This window comes from Engystomops pustulosus, unplaced genomic scaffold, assembly GCF_040894005.1.
Source record: "Engystomops pustulosus unplaced genomic scaffold, aEngPut4.maternal MAT_SCAFFOLD_883, whole genome shotgun sequence".
NCBI classification, from domain to species: domain Eukaryota; kingdom Metazoa; phylum Chordata; class Amphibia; order Anura; family Leptodactylidae; genus Engystomops; species Engystomops pustulosus.
Window position 1 is genome coordinate 1 of NW_027285762.1, and position 19,260 is coordinate 19,260.

General features: G+C 53.9%; 1 protein-coding gene across 1 annotated transcript; it reads left to right on the forward strand.

The window, feature by feature from the left end:
* Positions 1 to 204: 204 nt before the first annotated feature.
* Positions 205 to 18,715, forward strand: LOC140112570 (sodium/potassium-transporting ATPase subunit alpha-3-like). Its single transcript, XM_072132550.1, has 17 exons — positions 205 to 505; positions 1,234 to 1,502; positions 1,683 to 1,881; positions 1,961 to 2,070; positions 2,207 to 2,341; positions 13,154 to 13,346; positions 13,430 to 13,605; positions 15,200 to 15,336; positions 15,471 to 15,621; positions 15,865 to 16,033; positions 16,109 to 16,263; positions 16,349 to 16,472; positions 16,622 to 16,767; positions 16,874 to 17,004; positions 17,083 to 17,184; positions 17,427 to 17,518; positions 17,614 to 18,715. Exons 1-17 carry the CDS (start codon positions 220 to 222, stop codon positions 17,640 to 17,642), a joined length of 2,604 nt encoding a protein of 867 aa, XP_071988651.1. The 5' UTR covers positions 205 to 219; the 3' UTR covers positions 17,643 to 18,715.
* Positions 18,716 to 19,260: the final 545 nt, after the last annotated feature.

Below are 19,260 nucleotides of genomic sequence, written 5' to 3' on the forward strand. Positions count from 1 at the left end.
CCCATGGCTGTAAGGTGAGGCGCAGCACACAATGATCTGCAGTTGTATCTTGTGGAGCTCGTCTTCAGGTTATACCCTTCCACATCAGGGAGCTTTGTGTTAGTGCTTGTCTCAGCCATACATCAGATGCGGAGACTACAGTGGTGACCACATCCTCACCATGTTCCTCACCAGTTTATGGGATGCAGTAGGCAATGTCTTCTCTCTATAGAACCTATAATGGACTCCTATAAGCGAGGAAGCATCTTCCGTACGTTCTGTACTGAGCCCTCAGTGACTTTGTCTCTAGTCCCGCTATATGTTTACTGTTTCTCCATATTTCTTCTCCTCCTTATTCATTCCTTCTCTCTCCTGTCTCTTCTCTCCCTTCCACCTATGGTCTTTCAGGTAGATAACTCTTCCCTGACAGGTGAATCTGAGCCCCAAACCAGGTCACCCGACTGCACCCACGATAACCCTCTCGAGACCCGTAACATCACCTTCTTCTCCACCAACTGTGTCGAAGGTAAAGTCCCATTGCCTAGAAGAGAATCTTTGACTATCCTTAGGGAAAGTGTTGGACATTAGCTCGGGGCACGTGAGAGACAACTGAACATCAGTTTAGACAATTGCTAAAATTTCATGTGTCATTGTTGGGAAATCTTACAGCTGTTCATACATGATGATGTTTGGAGCCATCTAGACGTCTGGTCATAAATCCTGATTATTAAACAAGTTCCTCCAGCACCTGTCTAGACGTTGTGGGGGGTGGCTCACAGGTAGACGCTGGTGTTCAGCACAGACACAGGGACAGGTTCAAAGTAAATGGAGGTTTTTTGTCTCTTACGCGTCAAGCAAAATAAACTCGCTGTCTCCAGCTTCTAAACATGAAGTCAGACAGTCCCGTCTTCAGATATAACAAATACAGATGGAAGGATCTCATCAGGTAGGAGGCAGCACATGGAGGACACAGCTCCACCTCACCTGGAGAGGTCACCTGGAGTATGGAGCGACCATGCCACCCAGACACCCAAAATACCTGGACCCAGACTCACAAAGTTACATAGGGCCGTGCATAGGTGGTCAAGGTCCATATCGTAGATAGTCTATGGGACATGACACATAAGTGGTCAGGGTGTGGGAGGTAGCTGATTCTGCTTGATCCGTGTGGAACAGGATCCCCTTGGTATAAAGATGTGAGGCGTTTCAGAAGATGAAACTTCCTGATCTCTAACCTAGGTGATGTCCTTGCAGGTACCGCCCGTGGAATAGTCGTGGCCACAGGTGACAGGACCGTGATGGGTCGCATCGCCACTTTGGCTTCTGGTCTAGAGGTTGGGAAGACCCCAATTGCCAAGGAAATTGAGCACTTTATCCATCTGATCACTGGCGTGGCCGTGTTCCTGGGAATCTCCTTCTTCATCCTCTCCCTCATCTTGGGCTATTCCTGGCTGGAGGCCGTCATCTTCCTCATTGGGATCATTGTTGCTAATGTCCCAGAGGGACTTCTGGCCACCGTCACTGTAAGTACCAGAGGCCTCTAGATACCTGGGCGCCTGCTTATGACATGTTGTTACACGGGTGACATGACAGATTCACTGAGATTCTGGATGTGCACCCATGTGGTGGGGTTGTGTCAGCATCTTGTCTGATTACACAACCATCTCCATTGAATTGGTCCCATCTATGGTCTTGTGTCTCAGGTATGTCTGACTCTCACCGCCAAGCGCATGGCTCGTAAGAACTGCCTGGTGAAGAACCTGGAAGCCGTGGAGACCCTGGGATCGACATCCACCATCTGCTCCGACAAGACCGGCACCCTGACACAGAACCGCATGACTGTGGCGCACATGTGGTTTGACAACCAGATTCATGAGGCTGACACCACAGAGGACCAGTCAGGTGTGATGGGCGCCCCTGCTCTGGGGTCAGGGGGTGTCTCTGACGTGTCCCCTCCTTCTCACCATGTGTCCTCTCTTAGGGGCCTCATTTGACAAGAGCTCCCCCACCTGGATCGCCTTGGCTCGCATCGCTGCCCTGTGTAACCGCGCCGTCTTCAAAGCAGGAAACGACAACATCCCTGTCCTGAAGGTGTGTGGTGGCCGTGCCTCGGCTGCAGCTGTGTTTCAGTGTGTCAGTGTGTGGATGCTGGGCTTTACATGTGTCCCGGTGATTGTGTATGGGCCTCTGCTCGTGTTTCCTTCCATAACTTCACATATCTTCACAGAGGGACGTGGCTGGTGACGCCTCCGAGTCGGCTCTCCTGAAGTGCATTGAGTTGTCTTGTGGCTCCGTCAAGGCCATGAGGGAGAAGAGCAAGAAAGTCGCTGAGATCCCTTTCAACTCCACAAACAAATATCAGGTAAGCCGGCCATGACAGGTGACAGCCAGAGGGGGAGCTCAGGAGGGTCCACGTGTATCTATCGGCCACAGCTCCGCTGCTCACGGTCCTTATGTAACACGTGGTACGAATAAGCTTGAAGCTGGTGGAGGTAGGGATCCCCCATAATGAAAGAATACAAGAACAGCGCCACCTCTGGGCCCAGGTCGTGTCTGACATTACAAGTCGTGGTTGCGGTGCCCATGAGTGCATCCAGCAGTGCAGGGGGAGATCCAGCAGTGCAGGGGGAGATCCAGCAGTGCAGGGGGGATACAGCAGTGCAGGGGGGATACAGCAGTGCAGGGGGGGGATCCAGCAGTGCAGGGGGGGGATACAGCAGTGCAGGGGGGATACAGCAGTGCAGGGGGGGGATCCAGCAGTGCAGGGGGGGGATCCAGCAGTGCAGGGGGGGGGTCCAGCAGTGCAGGGGGGATCCAGCAGTGCAGGGGGGGGATCCAGCAGTGCAGGGGGAGATCCAGCAGTGCAGGGGGGATACAGCAGTGCAGGGGGGGGATCCAGCAGTGCAGGGGGGGGATCCAGCAGTGCAGGGGGGATCCAGCAGTGCAGGGGGGGGATCCAGCAGTGCAGGGGGGGGATACAGCAGTGCAGGGGGGGGATCCAGCAGTGCAGGGGGGGATCCAGCAGTGCAGGGGGGGGGGGATCCAGCAGTGCAGGGGGGGATCCAGCAGTGCAGGGGGAGATCCAGCAGTGCAGGGGGGGGATCCAGCAGTGCAGGGGGGGATCCAGCAGTGCAGGGGGAGATCCAGCAGTGCAGGGGGGGGATCCAGCAGTGCAGGGGGGGATCCAGCAGTGCAGGGGGAGATCCAGCAGTGCAGGGGGGGGATCCAGCAGTGCAGGGGGGGGGATCCAGCAGTGCAGGGGGGGATCCAGCAGTGCAGGGGGAGATCCAGCAGTGCAGGGGGGGGATCCAGCAGTGCAGGGGGGGATCCAGCAGTGCAGGGGGAGATCCAGCAGTGCAGGGGGGGGATCCAGCAGTGCAGGGGGGGGATCCAGCAGTGCAGGGGGGGGGATACAGCAGTGCAGGGGGGATACAGCAGTGCAGGGGGGGGATCCAGCAGTGCAGGGGGGGGATCCAGCAGTGCAGGGGGGGGATCCAGCAGTGCAGGGGGGGGATCCAGCAGTGCAGGGGGGATCCAGCAGTGCAGGGGGGGGATCCAGCAGTGCAGGGGGAGATCCAGCAGTGCAGGGGGGATCCAGCAGTGCAGGGGGGGGGATCCAGCAGTGCAGGGGGGGGATCCAGCAGTGCAGGGGGGGGATACAGCAGTGCAGGGGGGGGATCCAGCAGTGCAGGGGGGGGGGGATCCAGCAGTGCAGGGGGGGGGGATCCAGCAGTGCAGGGGGGGGGGATCCAGCAGTGCAGGGGGGGGATCCAGCAGTGCAGGGGGGGATCCAGCAGTGCAGGGGGGGGATACAGCAGGGGGGGGATACAGCAGTGCAGGGGGGGATCCAGCAGTGCAGGGGGGGATCCAGCAGTGCAGGGGAGATCCAGCAGTGCAGGGGGAGATCCAGCAGTGCAGGGGGAGATCCATCAGTGTCACCTTCCTGCATGTACCTGGACATATCAGAGGATCATCAGCGGCACCGACCTCTCCCATGATCCGCCTGGTGCCTCCTGGGTCCCTCGCACCCTCCTCACCACCTTGTCATCCTCTCTCTGGAGATTAGTCCCAGCTGCTGCAGGATCCTGATCCGTCTTAACATTCATTTCATAATAACATAAAAGCTTTTTACCTCTGCCTCTGGGGTACAGCGCAGCCAACACCGACCTAATCCCATCAGTAGGACACATGCATGTGTGACTAGATCTATCAGTGCAGGGGAAAATCCATCAGTGCAGGGGGGGATCCATCAGTGCAGGGGGGAGATCCATCAGTGCAGGGGGGAGATCCATCAGTGCAGGGGGGATCCATCAGTATAGGGGAGATCCATCAGTGCAGGGGGAGATCCATCAGTGCAGGGGGAGATCCATCAGTATAGGGGAGATCCATCAGTGCAGGGGGAGATCCATCAGTGCAGGGGAGATCCATCAGTGCAGGGGAAAATCCATCAGTATAGGGGAGATCCATCAGTGCAGGGGGAGATCCATCAGTGCAGGGGAGATCCATCAGTGCAGGGGGGAGATCCATCAGTGCAGGGGAGATCCATCAGTGCAGGGGAGATCCATCAGTGCAGGGGGGAGATCCATCAGTGCAGGGGGGATCCATCAGTGCAGGGGAAAATCCATCAGTATAGGGGAGATCCATCAGTGCAGGGGGAGATCCATCAGTGCAGGGGAGATCCATCAGTGCAGGGGGGATGCATCAGTGCAGGGGAAAATCCATCAGTGCAGGGGGGATGCATCAGTGCAAGGGAGATCCATCAGTGCAGGGGGGGATCCATCAGTGCAGGGGGGATCCATCAGTGCAAGGGAGATCCATCAGTATAGGGGAGATCCATCAGTATAGGGGAGATCCATCAGTGCAGGGGAGATCCATCAGTGCAGGGGAGATCCATCAGTGCATGTGTGACTAGATCTATCAATGCAGGGGGAAAATCCATCAGTAGAAGGGGGGAGATCCATCAGTGCAGGGGGGGATCCATCAGTGCAGGGGGGGATCCATCAGTGCAGGGGAGATCCATCAGTATAGGGGAGATCCATCAGTGCAGGGGGAGATCCATCAGTGCAGGGGGGATCCATCAGTGCAGGGGGAGATCCAACAGTGCAGGGGGAGATCCAACAGTACAAGGGGGGGATCCATCAGTACAAGGGGGGATCCATCAGTACAGGGGAGATCCATCAGTACAGGGGAGATCCATCAGTTCGGGGGGGGGGATCCATCAGTGTAGGGGGCGATCCATCAGTGCAGGGGAGATCCATCAGTGCAGGGGAGATCCATCAGTGCAGGGGAGATCCATCAGTGCAGGGGAGATCCATCAGTGCAGGGCGAGATCCATCAGTGCAGGGCGAGATCCATCAAGGGGGATCCATCAGTTCTGGGGGGGGGGTGGTATCCATCAGTGCAGGGGGCGATCCATCAGTGCAGGGCGAGATCCATCAAGGGGGATCCATCAGTGCAGGGGAGATCCATCAGTGCAGGGGAGATCCATCAGTGCAGGGGAGATCCATCAGTGCAGGGGGAGATCCATCAGTGCAGGGGGAGATCCATCAGTGCAGGGGGGAGATTCATCAGTGCAGGGGGAGATCCATCAGTGCAGGGGGGAGATCCATCAGTGCAGGGGGGGGATCCATCAGTACAAGGGGGGGATCCATCAGTACAAGGGGGGATCCATCAGTACAGGGGAGATCCATCAGTACAGGGGAGATCCATCAGTTCGGGGGGGGGGGATCCATCAGTGTAGGGGGCGATCCATCAGTGCAGGGGAGATCCATCAGTGCAGGGGAGATCCATCAGTGTAGGGGGCGATCCATCAGTGCAGGGGCGATCCATCAGTGCAGGGGAGATCCATCAGTGCAGGGGAGATCCATCAGTACAGGGGAGATCAATCAGTGCAGGGGAGATCCATCAGTACAGGGGAGATCAATCAGTGCAGGGGAGATCCATCAGTTCTGGGGGAAGGGGGTATCCATCAGTGCAGGGGGCGATCCATCAGTGCAGGGCGAGATCCATCAAGGGGGATCCATCAGTGCAGGGGAGATCCATCAGTGCAGGGGGAGATCCATCAGTGCAGGGGGAGATCCATCAGTGCAGGGGGGATGCATCAGTGCAGGGGGGAGATCCATCAGTGCAGGGGGGGGATCCATCAGTGCAGGGGGGAGATCCATCAGTATAGGGGAGATCCATCAGTGCAGGGGGGAGATCCATCAGTGCAGGGGGATCCATCAGTGCAGGGGAGATCCATCAGTGCAGGGAGGAGATCCATCAGTGCAGGGGGAGATCCATCAGTGCAGGGGAGATCCATCAGTGCAGGAGGGATTCATCAGTGCAGGGGGGAGATCCATCAGTGCAGGGGGGAGATCCATCAAGGGGGATCCATCAGTGCAGGGGAGATCAATCAGTACAGGGGGAGATCCATCAGTGCAGGGGAGATCCATCAGTGCAGGGAGGAGATCCATCAGTGCAGGGGGGAGATCCATCAGTGCAGGGGGAGATCCATCAGTGCAGGAGGGATTCATCAGTGCAGGGGGGAGATCCGTCAGTGCAGGGGGGAGATCCATCAGTACAGGGGGAGATCCATCAGTGCATGAGGGATTCATCAGTGCAGGGGGGAGATCCATCAGTGCAGGGGGAGATCCATCAGTGCAGGAGGGATTCATCAGTGCAGGGGGGAGATCCATCAGTACAGGGGGAGATCCATCAGTGCATGAGGGATTCATCAGTGCAGGGGGGAGATCCATCAGTGCAGGGGGAGATCCATCAGTGCAGGAGGGATTCATCAGTGCAGGGGGGAGATCCATCAGTACAGGGGGAGATCCATCAGTGCAGGGGGGAGATCCATCAGTGCAGGAGGGATTCATCAGTGCAGGGGGGAGATCCATCAGTGCAGGGGGGAGATCCATCAGTGCAGGGGGGGATCCATCAGTGCAGGAGGAGATCCATCATTACAGGGGGGATTCATCAGTGCAGGGGGGAGATCCATCAGTGCAGGGGGAAATCCATCAGTGCAGGGGGGAGATCCATCAGTGCAGGGGGGGATCCATCAGTGCAGGAGGAGATCCATCATTACAGGGGGGATTCATCAGTGCAGGGGGGAGATCCATCAGTGCAGGGGAGATCCATCAGTGCAGGGGGAGATCCATCAGTGCAGGGGAGATCCATCAGTGCAGGGAGGAGATCCATCAGTGCAGGGGGAGATCCATCAGTGCAGGGGAGATCCATCAGTGCAGGGGGGAGATCCATCAGTGCAGGAGGGATTCATCAGTGCAGGGGGGAGATCCGTCAGTGCAGGGGAGATCCATCAGTGCAGGGGGGAGATCCATCAAGGGGGATCCATCAGTGCAGGGGAGATCAATCAGTACAGGGGGAGATCCATCAGTGCAGGGGAGATCCATCAGTGCAGGGGGAGATCCATCAGTGCAGGGAGGAGATCCATCAGTGCAGGGGGAGATCCATCAGTGCAGGGGAAGATCCATCAGTGCAGGGAGGAGATCCATCAGTGCAGGGGAGATCCATCAGTGCAGGGGGGAGATCCATCAGTGCAGGAGGGATTCATCAGTGCAGGGGGAGATCCATCAGTGCAGGGGGGAGATCCATCAGTGCAGGGGGGAGATCCATCAGTGCAGGGGGGATCCATCAGTGCAGGGGGGAGATCCATCAGTGCAGGGGGAGATCCATCAGTGCAGGGGGAGATCCATCAGTGCAGGGGGAGATCCATCAGTGCAGGGGGGAGATCCATCAGTGCAGGGGGAGATCCATCAGTGCAGGGGGGAGATCCATCAGTGCAGGAGGGATTCATCAGTGCAGGGGGGAGATCCATCAGTGCAGGGGGGAGATCCATCAGTGCAGGGGGGAGATCCATCAGTGCAGGGGGGATCCATCAGTGCAGGAGGAGATCCATCATTACAGGGGGCATTCATCAGTGCAGGGGGGAGATCAATCAGTGCAGGAGGGATTCATCAGTGCAGGGGGGAGATCCATCAGTTCAGGGGGATCCATCAGTGCAGGGGGGAAACCATAAGGGCAGGGGGGAGATCCATCAGTGCAGGGGGAGATCCATCAGTGCAGGGGGGAGATCCATCAGTGCAGGGGGAGATCCATCAGTGCAGGGGGAGATCCATCAGTGCAGGGGGATCCATCAGTGCAGGGGGATCCATCAGTGCAGGGGGGAGATCCATCAGTGCAGGGGGATCCATCAGTGCAGGGGGGAGATCCATCAGTGCAGGGGGGAGATCCATCAGTGCAGGGGGGAGATCCATCAGTGCAGGGGGAGATCCATCAGTGCAGGGGGGAGATCCATCAGTGCAGGGGGATCCATCAGTGCAGGGGGGAGATCCATCAGTGCAGGGGGATCCATCAGTGCAGGGAGGAGATCCATCAGTGCAGGGGGATCCATCAGTGCAGGGGGGAGATCCATCAGTGCAGGGGGGAGATCCATCAGTGCAGGGGGATCCATCAGTGCAGGGGGGAGATCCATCAGTGCAGGGGGAGATCCATCAGTGCAGGGGGGAGATCCATCAGTGCAGGGGGGAGATCCATCAGTGCAGGGGGGAGATCCATCAGTGCAGGGGGGAGATCCATCAGTGCAGGGGGATCCATCAGTGCAGGGGGGAGATCCATCAGTGCAGGGGGGAGATCCATCAGTGCAGGGGGAAGATCCATCAGTGCAGGGGGGAGATCCATCAGTGCAGGGGGAGATCCATCAGTGCAGGGGGGAGGTCAATCAGTGCAGGAGGGATTCATCAGTGGATGACATGTATGGGTGCCATGTGTGGGTGCCATGTATGGGTGCCATGTATGGGTGACATGTATGGGTGACATGTGTGGGTGCCATGTGTGGGTGCCATGTATGGGTGCCATGTATGGGTGACATGTATGGGTGCCATGTGTGGGTGACATGTATGGGTGACATGTATGGGTGCCATGTGTGGGTGCCATGTGTGGGTGCCATGTGTGGGTGCCATGTATGGGTGACATGTATGGGTGACATGTATGGGTGACATGTATGGGTGACATGTGTGGGTGCCATGTATGGGTGACATGTATGGGTGACATGTATGGGTGCCATGATAGCAGCCAGTCTCTGGCCACCAGCTCTGAGAAATCAGAGGAGCCTGCAGATAATGGGGGTCATTTACTAAGGGCCCGATTCACGTTTTCCCGATGTGTTACCCGAATATTTCCGATTTGCGCCGATTGTACCTGAACTGCCCCGGGATTTTGGCGCATGCGATCAAATTGTGGCGCATCGGCGCTGGCGTGCACGCTACGGAAATCTGGGGGCGTGGCCGAGCGAAAACCGCCGCATTTAAAAACGGAAAATGTGTCGCTCGGGACGCGCTTACCTGCACTCAGCCGGCCTCGGTGCAGCGCCACCTGGTGGACGGCGGAGGAACTACCTCCATAAATCCCGTCCGGACCCGAATCCTGTTCAGAGAACGCGCCGCTGGATCGCGAATAGGCCGGGTAAGTAAATCTGCCCCAGTGTCTGGATATTGGGGCACATTTACTTACCCGGTCCAGTCCAGTTCTCCGACGCTGATTTGGGTTCTGCCGGGATTCACTAAGGTCCGTGCGCCGATATTCACCAGGTGTCGCTGCTGTTCACCTGCTTTTTTCTGGTGTATGTGAGTGCTTGATCGTGCGACACAAATGGCTTTTTAAATTCCTCGTTTTTTCCGAATCCTTCGGGTTGTCCGGTGGCCACGCCCCCGATTTCTGTCGCGTGAAAGTCGTGCCAAAAATCGTTCGTGTGCGCCACAATCCTGTGAAATACAGCGCAAAGTGGAAATATTCGGGAAAAACCCGACGGATTCGCGGCTGCGGACCTTAGTAAATGTGCCCCATTGACACTGGTCAGGCGGGTGTACTATAAGGGAGGTGGGTTCCTATAGGTGCGGCTCTAGTATATATATTGAGGTGCGGCTCTAGTATATATATTGAGGTGCGGCTCTAGTACATATATTGAGGTGCGGCTCTAGTACATATATTGAGGTGGGGCTCTAGTACATAGTATAATGAGGCTCTAGTATAATGAGGTGCGGCTCTAGTACATATATTGAGGTGCGGCTCTAGTACATATATTGAGGTGCGGCTCTAGTACATATATTGAGGTGGGGCTCTAGTACATATATTGAGGTGCGGCTCTAGTACATATATTGAGGTGGGGCTCTAGTATATATATTGAGGTGCGGCTCTAGTACATATATTGAGGTGCGGCTCTAGTACATATATTGAGGTGCGGCTCTAGTACATATATTGAGGTGCGGCTCTAGTACATATATTGAGGTGCGGCTCTAGTACATATATTGAGGTGCGGCTCTAGTACATATATTGAGGTGGGGCTCTAGTACATATATTGAGGTGGGGCTCTAGTACATATAATGAGGTGGGGCTCTAGTACATATATTGAGGTGCGGCTCTAGGACATATATTGAGGTGCGGCTCTAGTACATATATTGAGGTGGGGCTCTAGTACATATATTGAGGTGGGGCTCTAGTACATATATTGAGGTGCGGCTCTAGTACATATATTGAGGTGGGGCTCTAGTACATATATTGAGGTGGGGCTCTAGTACATATATTGAGGTGGGGCTCTAGTACATATATTGAGGTGGGGCTCTAGTACATATATTGAGGTTCGGCTCTAGGACATATATTGAGGTTCGGCTCTAGTACATATTGAGGTGCGGCTCTAGTACATATATTGAGGTGCGGCTCTAGTACATATATTGAGGTGCGGCTCTAGTACATATATTGAGGTGCGGCTCTAGTACATATATTGAGTTGCGGCTCTAGTACATATATTGAGGTGCGGCTCTAGTACATATATTGAGGTGGGGCTCTAGTACATATATTGAGGTGCGGCTCTAGTACATATATTGAGTTGCGGCTCTAGTACATATATTGAGGTGCGGCTCTAGTACATATATTGAGGTGGGGCTCTAGTACATATATTGAGGTGCGGCTCTAGTACATATATTGAGGTGCGGCTCTAGTACATATATTGAGGTGGGGCTCTAGTACATATATTGAGGTGGGGCTCTAGTACATATATTGAGGTGGGGCTCTAGTATATATATTGAGGTGCGGCTCTAGTACATATATTGAGGTGCGGCTCTAGTACATATATTGAGGTGCGGCTCTAGTACATATATTGAGGTGCGGCTCTAGTACATATATTGAGGTGCGGCTCTAGTACATATATTGAGGTGGGGCTCTAGTACATATATTGAGGTGGGGCTCTAGTACATATAATGAGGTGGGGCTCTAGTACATATATTGAGGTGCGGCTCTAGGACATATATTGAGGTGCGGCTCTAGTACATATATTGAGGTGGGGCTCTAGTACATATATTGAGGTGGGGCTCTAGTACATATATTGAGGTGGGGCTCTAGTACATATATTGAGGTGCGGCTCTAGTACATATATTGAGGTGCGGCTCTAGTACATATATTGAGGTGCGGCTCTAGTACATATATTGAGGTGCGGCTCTAGTACATATATTGAGGTGGGGCTCTAGTACATATATTGAGGTGGGGCTCTAGTACATATATTGAGGTGGGGCTCTAGTACATATATTGAGGTGGGGCTCTAGTACATATATTGAGGTTCGGCTCTAGGACATATATTGAGGTTCGGCTCTAGTACATATTGAGGTGCGGCTCTAGTACATATATTGAGGTGCGGCTCTAGTACATATATTGAGGTGCGGCTCTAGTACATATATTGAGTTGCGGCTCTAGTACATATATTGAGTTGCGGCTCTAGTACATATATTGAGGTGCGGCTCTAGTACATATATTGAGGTGGGGCTCTAGTACATATATTGAGGTGCGGCTCTAGTACATATATTGAGGTGCGGCTCTAGTACATATATTGAGGTGCGGCTCTAGTACATATAATGAGGTGCGGCTCTAGTACATATATATTGAGGTGGGGCTCTAGTACATATATTGAGGTGGGGCTCTAGTACATATATTGAGGTGGGGCTCTAGTACATATATTGAGGTGCGGCTCTAGTACATATATTGAGGTGCGGCTCTAGTACATATATTGAGGTGCGGCTCTAGTACATATATTGAGGTGGGGCTCTAGTACATATAATGAGGTGCGGCTCTAGTACATATATTGAGGTGCGGCTCTAGTACACATATTGAGGTGCGGCTCTAGTATATATATTGAGGTGCGGCTCTAGGACATATATTGAGGTGGGGCTCTAGTACATAGTATAATGAGGCTCTAGTATAATGAGGTGCGGCTCTAGTACATATAATGAGGTGCGGCTCTAGTACATATATTGAGGTGCGGCTCTAGTACACATATTGAGGTGCGGCTCTAGTATATATATTGAGGTGCGGCTCTAGGACATATATTGAGGTGGGGCTCTAGTACATATATTGAGGTGCGGCTCTAGGACATATATTGAGGTGCGGCTCTAGTACATATATTGAGGTGCGGCTCTAGGACATATATTGAGGTGGGGCTCTAGTACATATATTGAGGTGCGGCTCTAGTACATATATTGAGGTGGGGCTCTAGTATATATATTGAGGTGGGGCTCTAGTACATATATTGAGGTGCGGCTCTAGGACATATATTGAGGTGCGGCTCTAGGACATATATTGAGGTGCGGCTCTAGTACATATATTGAGGTGCGGCTCTAGTACATATATTGAGGTGCGGCTCTAGTACATATATTGAGGTGCGGCTCTAGTACATATAATGAGGTGGGGCTCTAGTACATATATTGAGGTGGGGCTCTAGTACATATATTGAGGTGGGGCTCTAGGACATATATTGAGGTGCGGCTCTAGTATATATATTGAGGTGCGGCTCTAGGACATATATTGAGGTGCGGCTCTAGTACATATATTGAGGTGGGGCTCTAGTACATATATTGAGGTGCGGCTCTAGTACATATATTGAGGTGGGGCTCTAGTACATATATTGAGGTGCGGCTCTAGGACATATATTGAGGTGCGGCTCTAGTACATATATTGAGGTGCGGCTCTAGTACATATATTGAGGTGCGGCTCTAGTACATATATTGAGGTGCGGCTCTAGTACATATATTGAGGTGCGGCTCTAGTACATATATTGAGGTGCGGCTCTAGTACATATATTGAGCTGCGGCTCTAGTACATATATTGAGGTGTCTCCCCTCTTCCTCCGCAGCTTTCCATCCATGAAAATGAAGACCCCAATGATAACCGCTACCTGCTGGTGATGAAGGGCGCCCCAGAGAGGATCCTGGATGTCTGCTCCACCATCTTAATCCAGGGCAAGGAGCAGCCCCTGGACGATGAGCTGAAGGAGGCCTTCCAGAACGCGTACCTGGAGCTGGGGGGACTGGGAGAGCGGGTGCTGGGTAAGGTGCACCTACATGATGGGGGCGGGAGACCAGCCGGAGAGACGCTCCTACTCTGCTAACGTGTGTGTCCACCTCCGCAGGATTCTGCCATTACTACTTCCCCGAGGAGCTGCACCCCAAGGGCTTTGCCTTTGACACCGAGGACCTTAACTTCAGCACAGAGAACCTTTGCTTTGTAGGACTCATGTCCATGATTGACCCTCCCCGAGCAGCTGTACCAGACGCAGTGGGCAAGTGCAGGAGCGCCGGGATCAAGGTGAGAGGGGGACCTTATAGGGACCACGGGAGGGATCAGAGCTGATGACAGGGACCTTCTATAGGCTCAGAGATATATAAGACCTGCATGTGACAGGACTCACCAGTCCATAAGAACCTGGAGCGGGTTCCGTGGTTCCTTAAATGAAGATATCAAAGTCCTAAACACTCATCCACTGACCGTCCTCGTACGACTTACCTCTCCCAACTAATGAAGGGGCATCAGTCCAGCGCTCCTGAAGGCTTCCTGCACCTCAGAGCTGGAACCAATCACCTGCCAGTAACTAGGCAGATTCCAAACTTCCCCCAGCAACAGGTCTCAATAGGTCAAAAAGCTCAACCAATCAGCAACTGTTGCTGAGTAAATCTTCCCAGAGGGAATCTCCATCAATTTTGGAGGGAAAATTTTCCCCCTGAAGATTTATCAGCTGAGGACAGAGAGGTGACATCTATGTGATAAGAAGATGGAGAGCCGGGAATATCACAGACTGGAACTGAGGAGCGGCGGCTACTATATATACCACTATCCTGACAGGACCCCATCCACCTGATCTCCTGACAGGACCCCATCCACCTGATCTCCTGACAGGGCTCCATCCACCTGATCTCCTGACAGGACTCCATCCGCCTGATCTCCTGACAGGACCCCATCCGCCTGATCTCCTGACAGGGCTCCATCCGCCTGATCTCCTGACAGGACCCCATCCGCCTGATCTCCTGCACAGGACTCCATCCGCTGATCTCCTGACAGGACCCCATCCGCCTGATCTCCCGACAGGGCTCCATCCGCCTGATCTCCCGACAGGGCTCCATCCGCCTGATCTCCCGACAGGGCCCCATCCGCCTGATCTCCCGACAGGGCCCCATCCGCCTGATCTCCCGACAGGGCCCCATCCGCCTGATCTCCCGACAGGGCTCCATCCGCCTGATCTCCCGACAGGGCTCCATCCGCCTGATCTCCCGACAGGACTCCATCCGCCTGATCTCCCGACAGGAACCCATCCGCCTGATCTCCCGACAGGACCCCATCCGCCTGATCTCCCGACAGGACCCCATCCGCCTGATCTCCCGACAGGACTCCATCCGCCTGATCTCCCGACAGGAACCTATCCGCCTGATCTCCTGACAGGACTCCATCCGCCTGATCTCCTGACAGGGCTCCATCCGCCTGATCTCCTGACAGGAACCTATCCACCTGATCTCCTGACAGGACCCCATCCACCTGATCTCCCGACAGGGCTCCATCCGCCTGATCTCCCGACAGGACCCCATCCGCCTGATCTCCCGACAGGACTCCATCCGCCTGATCTCCTGACGGGGCTCCATCCGCCTGATCTCCTGACAGGACCCCATCCGCCTGATCTCCTGACAGGACTCCATCCACCTGATCTCCTGACGGGGCTCCATCCACCTGATCTCCCGACAGGACTCCATCCACCTGATCTCCCGACAGGACCCCATCCGCTGATCTCCTGACAGGACCCCATCCACCTGATCTCCTGACTCAGTGACACTGATTTACTCTTGTGCACTTTTCATTGATACAATTGATTGAATCCCGTCTTGGTGGTAACCAGACTCTTTTTTTCTTCTAGGTAATCATGGTGACTGGAGATCATCCAATCACAGCCAAAGCCATTGCCAAGGGTGTGGGCATCATCTCCGAGGGTAATGAGACTGTGGAAGATATCGCAGCCCGACTCAACATCCCAGTCTCCCAGGTGAACCCAAGGTAAAGTCCGGCACGGCCCTGGAAGTTCTGTGGTGCTGTAGACTCTTTGTGATGGATCTCTGTGCCCATTGCTGGAATGACTTGATATTGAGTGTTGTGTTAGGGAAAGTAACGACCCTTCTATGTCTGCCCAGGGATGCCAAGGCCTGTGTAATTCACGGCACCGACCTGAAGGACCTGAGCACCGAGCAGATAGACGAGATTCTTCAGAACCACACAGAGATTGTCTTTGCCCGTACATCCCCACAACAGAAGCTGATCATTGTAGAAGGCTGCCAGCGCCAGGTGAGGGCGCCCCACCCGGGATCCCGGGAATCTGCCACCAGCAGATGTTATGTGTAGGATTACTGGTGTCAGTTTTCTCTAGCGTTCATAACTGGAAGAGAAACATATTCCTCCATTAATCTACATCAGATTAATATTTGGTGACTTAGGGCCCCATTGGTCCTCTCTAGTGCTCTTAGGACTCTCAGTGCACATATCTGATGGGTAATGGACGTGGTCTTCCCTCTCCTCTCCTCTCTCCAGGGGGCCATCGTGGCGGTAACTGGTGATGGTGTCAATGACTCCCCAGCTCTGAAGAAGGCCGATATTGGAGTGGCCATGGGGATTGCTGGCTCTGATGTCTCCAAGCAAGCGGCTGATATGATCCTGCTGGACGATAACTTCGCTTCTATTGTCACTGGGGTAGAAGAGGGTAAGAAGGGACAAGCCCGGGGCTGGTGAGGGCCCACATTAAGAACATGGATATGTAATATCTCTCTGTCCGCAGGTCGCCTTATCTTTGATAACCTGAAGAAGTCCATTGCCTACACCCTGACCAGTAACATTCCCGAGATCACCCCTTTCCTGCTCTTCATCATGGCCAACATCCCACTGCCCTTGGGCACCATCACCATCCTGTGCATTGATCTGGGCACTGACATGGTGAGAAATGGAACGGTTGTATAATGATCCTTAGAAGAGAGGTTCTCAGACATACGCCCTTGTGCATAACTATCCTCTTCTGCAGGTTCCCGCCATCTCCTTGGCCTACGAAGCTGCGGAGAGTGACATCATGAAGAGGCAACCAAGAAACCCCCGCACCGACAAACTGGTGAATGAGCGACTGATCAGCATGGCGTATGGGCAGATTGGTGAGTGCTGGGATCGTATATAGCAGCGCCACCAATTGGGCTGCATATATTATATATTGGAGGATACAGAAGACGACAACCTAACATGGAGGATAGAAGAGCCTAGGTCTAGGTCCTCCTTCAATCTCTTATCCCGTTTGTCGTGTCAGGTATGATCCAGGCTCTTGGAGGCTTCTTCTCCTACTTTGTCATCCTGGCAGAGAACGGTTTCTTGCCATCACACTTGGTTGGAATTCGGTTGAATTGGGATGACAGAACGGTCAATGACCTGGAGGACAGCTACGGGCAGCAGTGGGTGAGTGGCCTCCTTCACACGCCTTGGGTCACCATTTCCATGGGGCATCCCCCCCCAGGGCAGGGTCGGTCAGTGGAGTCACAGACCCTTCTGTTTTCTCCTGTAGACGTACGAGCAGCGTAAGATCGTGGAGTTCACCTGTCACACGGCCTTTTTCGTCAGTATTGTGGTCGTACAATGGGCCGACGTCATCATCTGCAAAACCAGAAGGAACTCTGTGTTCCAGCAGGGCATGAAGTAAGTGACCCCACCGCCTCCTGGACACAACCACACGTGTATCGGATGGACTTGCTGACTGTCTCCTCTTTAATACAGGAATAAGATCCTCATTTTCGGTCTATTTGAGGAGACGGCTCTGGCAGCGTTCCTGTCCTACTGCCCTGGGATGGACATCGCACTGAGAATGTACCCATTAAAGTAAGTGAGCGAGAGGGTGGACGTCCTGTACCTCCCGAGGAGAAGACTCATTAACCTTCAATCCTGTAGAAAGTTCTAGAGGTTCCTGCAGAGGGGGACGTCGCCTGGTTATACTTCTGTAATATTAGAACCCTAGAGGCCTCTGGGAAACGACTATTATGGCCTCCATTATGTCACCAGCAGTGGGATCGGGAGGGTTAGTAGGGTCCAATCTCTGACGCATCTCTCGTCTCCTCCCATAGGCCCAGCTGGTGGTTCTGTGCCTTCCCATACAGCTTCCTCATCTTTGTATACGATGAGATCCGAAAACTTATCCTTAGAAGACACCCAGGAGGTGAGAGCGGGTCATGGGTGTCTCCGGGAGGTGGGTGCGTGGATCTCCCCGTCTCCTGGATCGGTCGTGACCGCAGTGTTTTTGTTTTTTTACAGGTTGGGTAGAAAAGGAGTCTTATTATTAAATTCCCAGAGACGCATCTCCCAGACCTGGACCCTCTCCGACCTTCGACCTCCCGACCCCAACAAAGAAAAACAAACAACATAGAAACAAACCTCCCCCGATCTCGCGCACCACAGGATGGAAGAATGGCCACGCCCGCTGCGCCCCGCTCCAGCCTTCTCCTCCAGACTCCACTTTGGTTCTTTTTCGGCTCATTTCTCTCCCCCTGTTCTGTACAATTATAAATATATATATATATTATATATAAATATAAATAGACGCAGAGAAGTTTTTTTTTCTTTCTGTTTTCCTTTCGATGTTATGTCGGAGGGGGAGAGAGGATTGTAACGGAGAAAGGGAACGCGACGGAATCCGCAACAGCTAACCCCTTCACTGCTGGCAATTCTAGTACTGAAGGAGGGCAAAGCGGGATTAGGAAGGGAAGGTGGAGACCCGCGGGTGGGGCTGCAATAACCTGTAGAGGGGGCGCAGCGGGGATTCTGGAGGGCACCAGGGCTGTGGTCACAATGTGTCTGCTGAGGGGCAATAATAGGTCCCTGGTTACCCCTAGACTTCCAGGGAGACCTGCAGAGCATCTCTCATAGTGAAGTCTCATTTGTGTAATACCCCCCCCCCCCCACACTCATCCCCCCACCCTCATCCCCCCACCCCACCCGACTATCCCCCAGATCTGATGCTCCTTCTATATGAGAGCGAGAGGTTGATGTGATGTCTGTGTATTAGGAGGGGGTGGTAGCTACAGTCCTGATGTCTGTGTATTAGGAGGGAATGGTGAGTGCATGTCCTGCGAGCGATCCCGTATATGTCCCTATTCTTCATGTATAATATGTCTGCAGGCAAGAGGAGCGGGGCGCTGGGGGGTCCGCCATCATGGTGGCAATATGGGGTGGGCAGTGACAGGACCCCGGCACCAGGACAGGGGGAGGCTTGTTTGCGGTTTGTGTCTGTTTTGTGTCTCCGCCCCCCTCTCGCATAAGTTTTTGTCAGGTTGTCGATTTTTTTTATCTTGTGTTTTCCTGCCATTTTCTGTGATTTACAAAAATAAATAATAATAAAAAATGCCCCAAAAAACTGCACACGGACTGGTTTTTGCAGGGCGCCATCACGGGGGGAGGGTAAAGGCTGCAGGAGGAGACAACTCCAGGCAGGTCGCATCTATGTGTGGGATGAGCTGTAATACCAGATCCTGCCCACAGAGGGGGCAACATTGTCCTTAAGCTATTAGCCCTTCCTTCCCTTGTAGCTGGACATCTCCTTATACTGGTGTCACAGATGACCAGCCCTTCCTTCCCCTGTAGCTGGACATCTCCTGATACTGGTGTCACAGATGACCAGCCCTTCCTTCCCTTGTAGCTGGACATCTCCTGATACTGGTGTCACAGATGACCAGCCCTTCCTTCCCTTGTAGCTGGACATCTCCTGATACTGGTGTCACTGATGACCAGCCCTGCCTTCCCTTGTAGCTGGACATCTCCTGATACTGGTGTCACAGATGACCAGCCCTTCCTTCCCCTGTAGCTGGACATCTCCTGATACTGGTGTCACAGATGACCAGCCCTTCCTTCCCTTGTAGCTGGACATCTCCTGATACTGGTGTCACAGATGACCAGTCCTTCCTT

Excerpts from the sequence above, each read along its gene's own strand:
- LOC140112570 (XM_072132550.1), top strand. The coding sequence starts at position 220 with ATGGACTCCTATAAGCGAGGAAGCATCTTCCGTACGTTCTGTACTGAG. Across the intron at positions 17,185-17,426 it reads CTGAGAATGTACCCATTAAA|GCCCAGCTGGTGGTTCTGTG; the intron begins GTAAGTGAGCGA and ends CTCCTCCCATAG. Across the intron at positions 17,519-17,613 it reads CCTTAGAAGACACCCAGGAG|GTTGGGTAGAAAAGGAGTCT; the intron begins GTGAGAGCGGGT and ends GTTTTTTTACAG.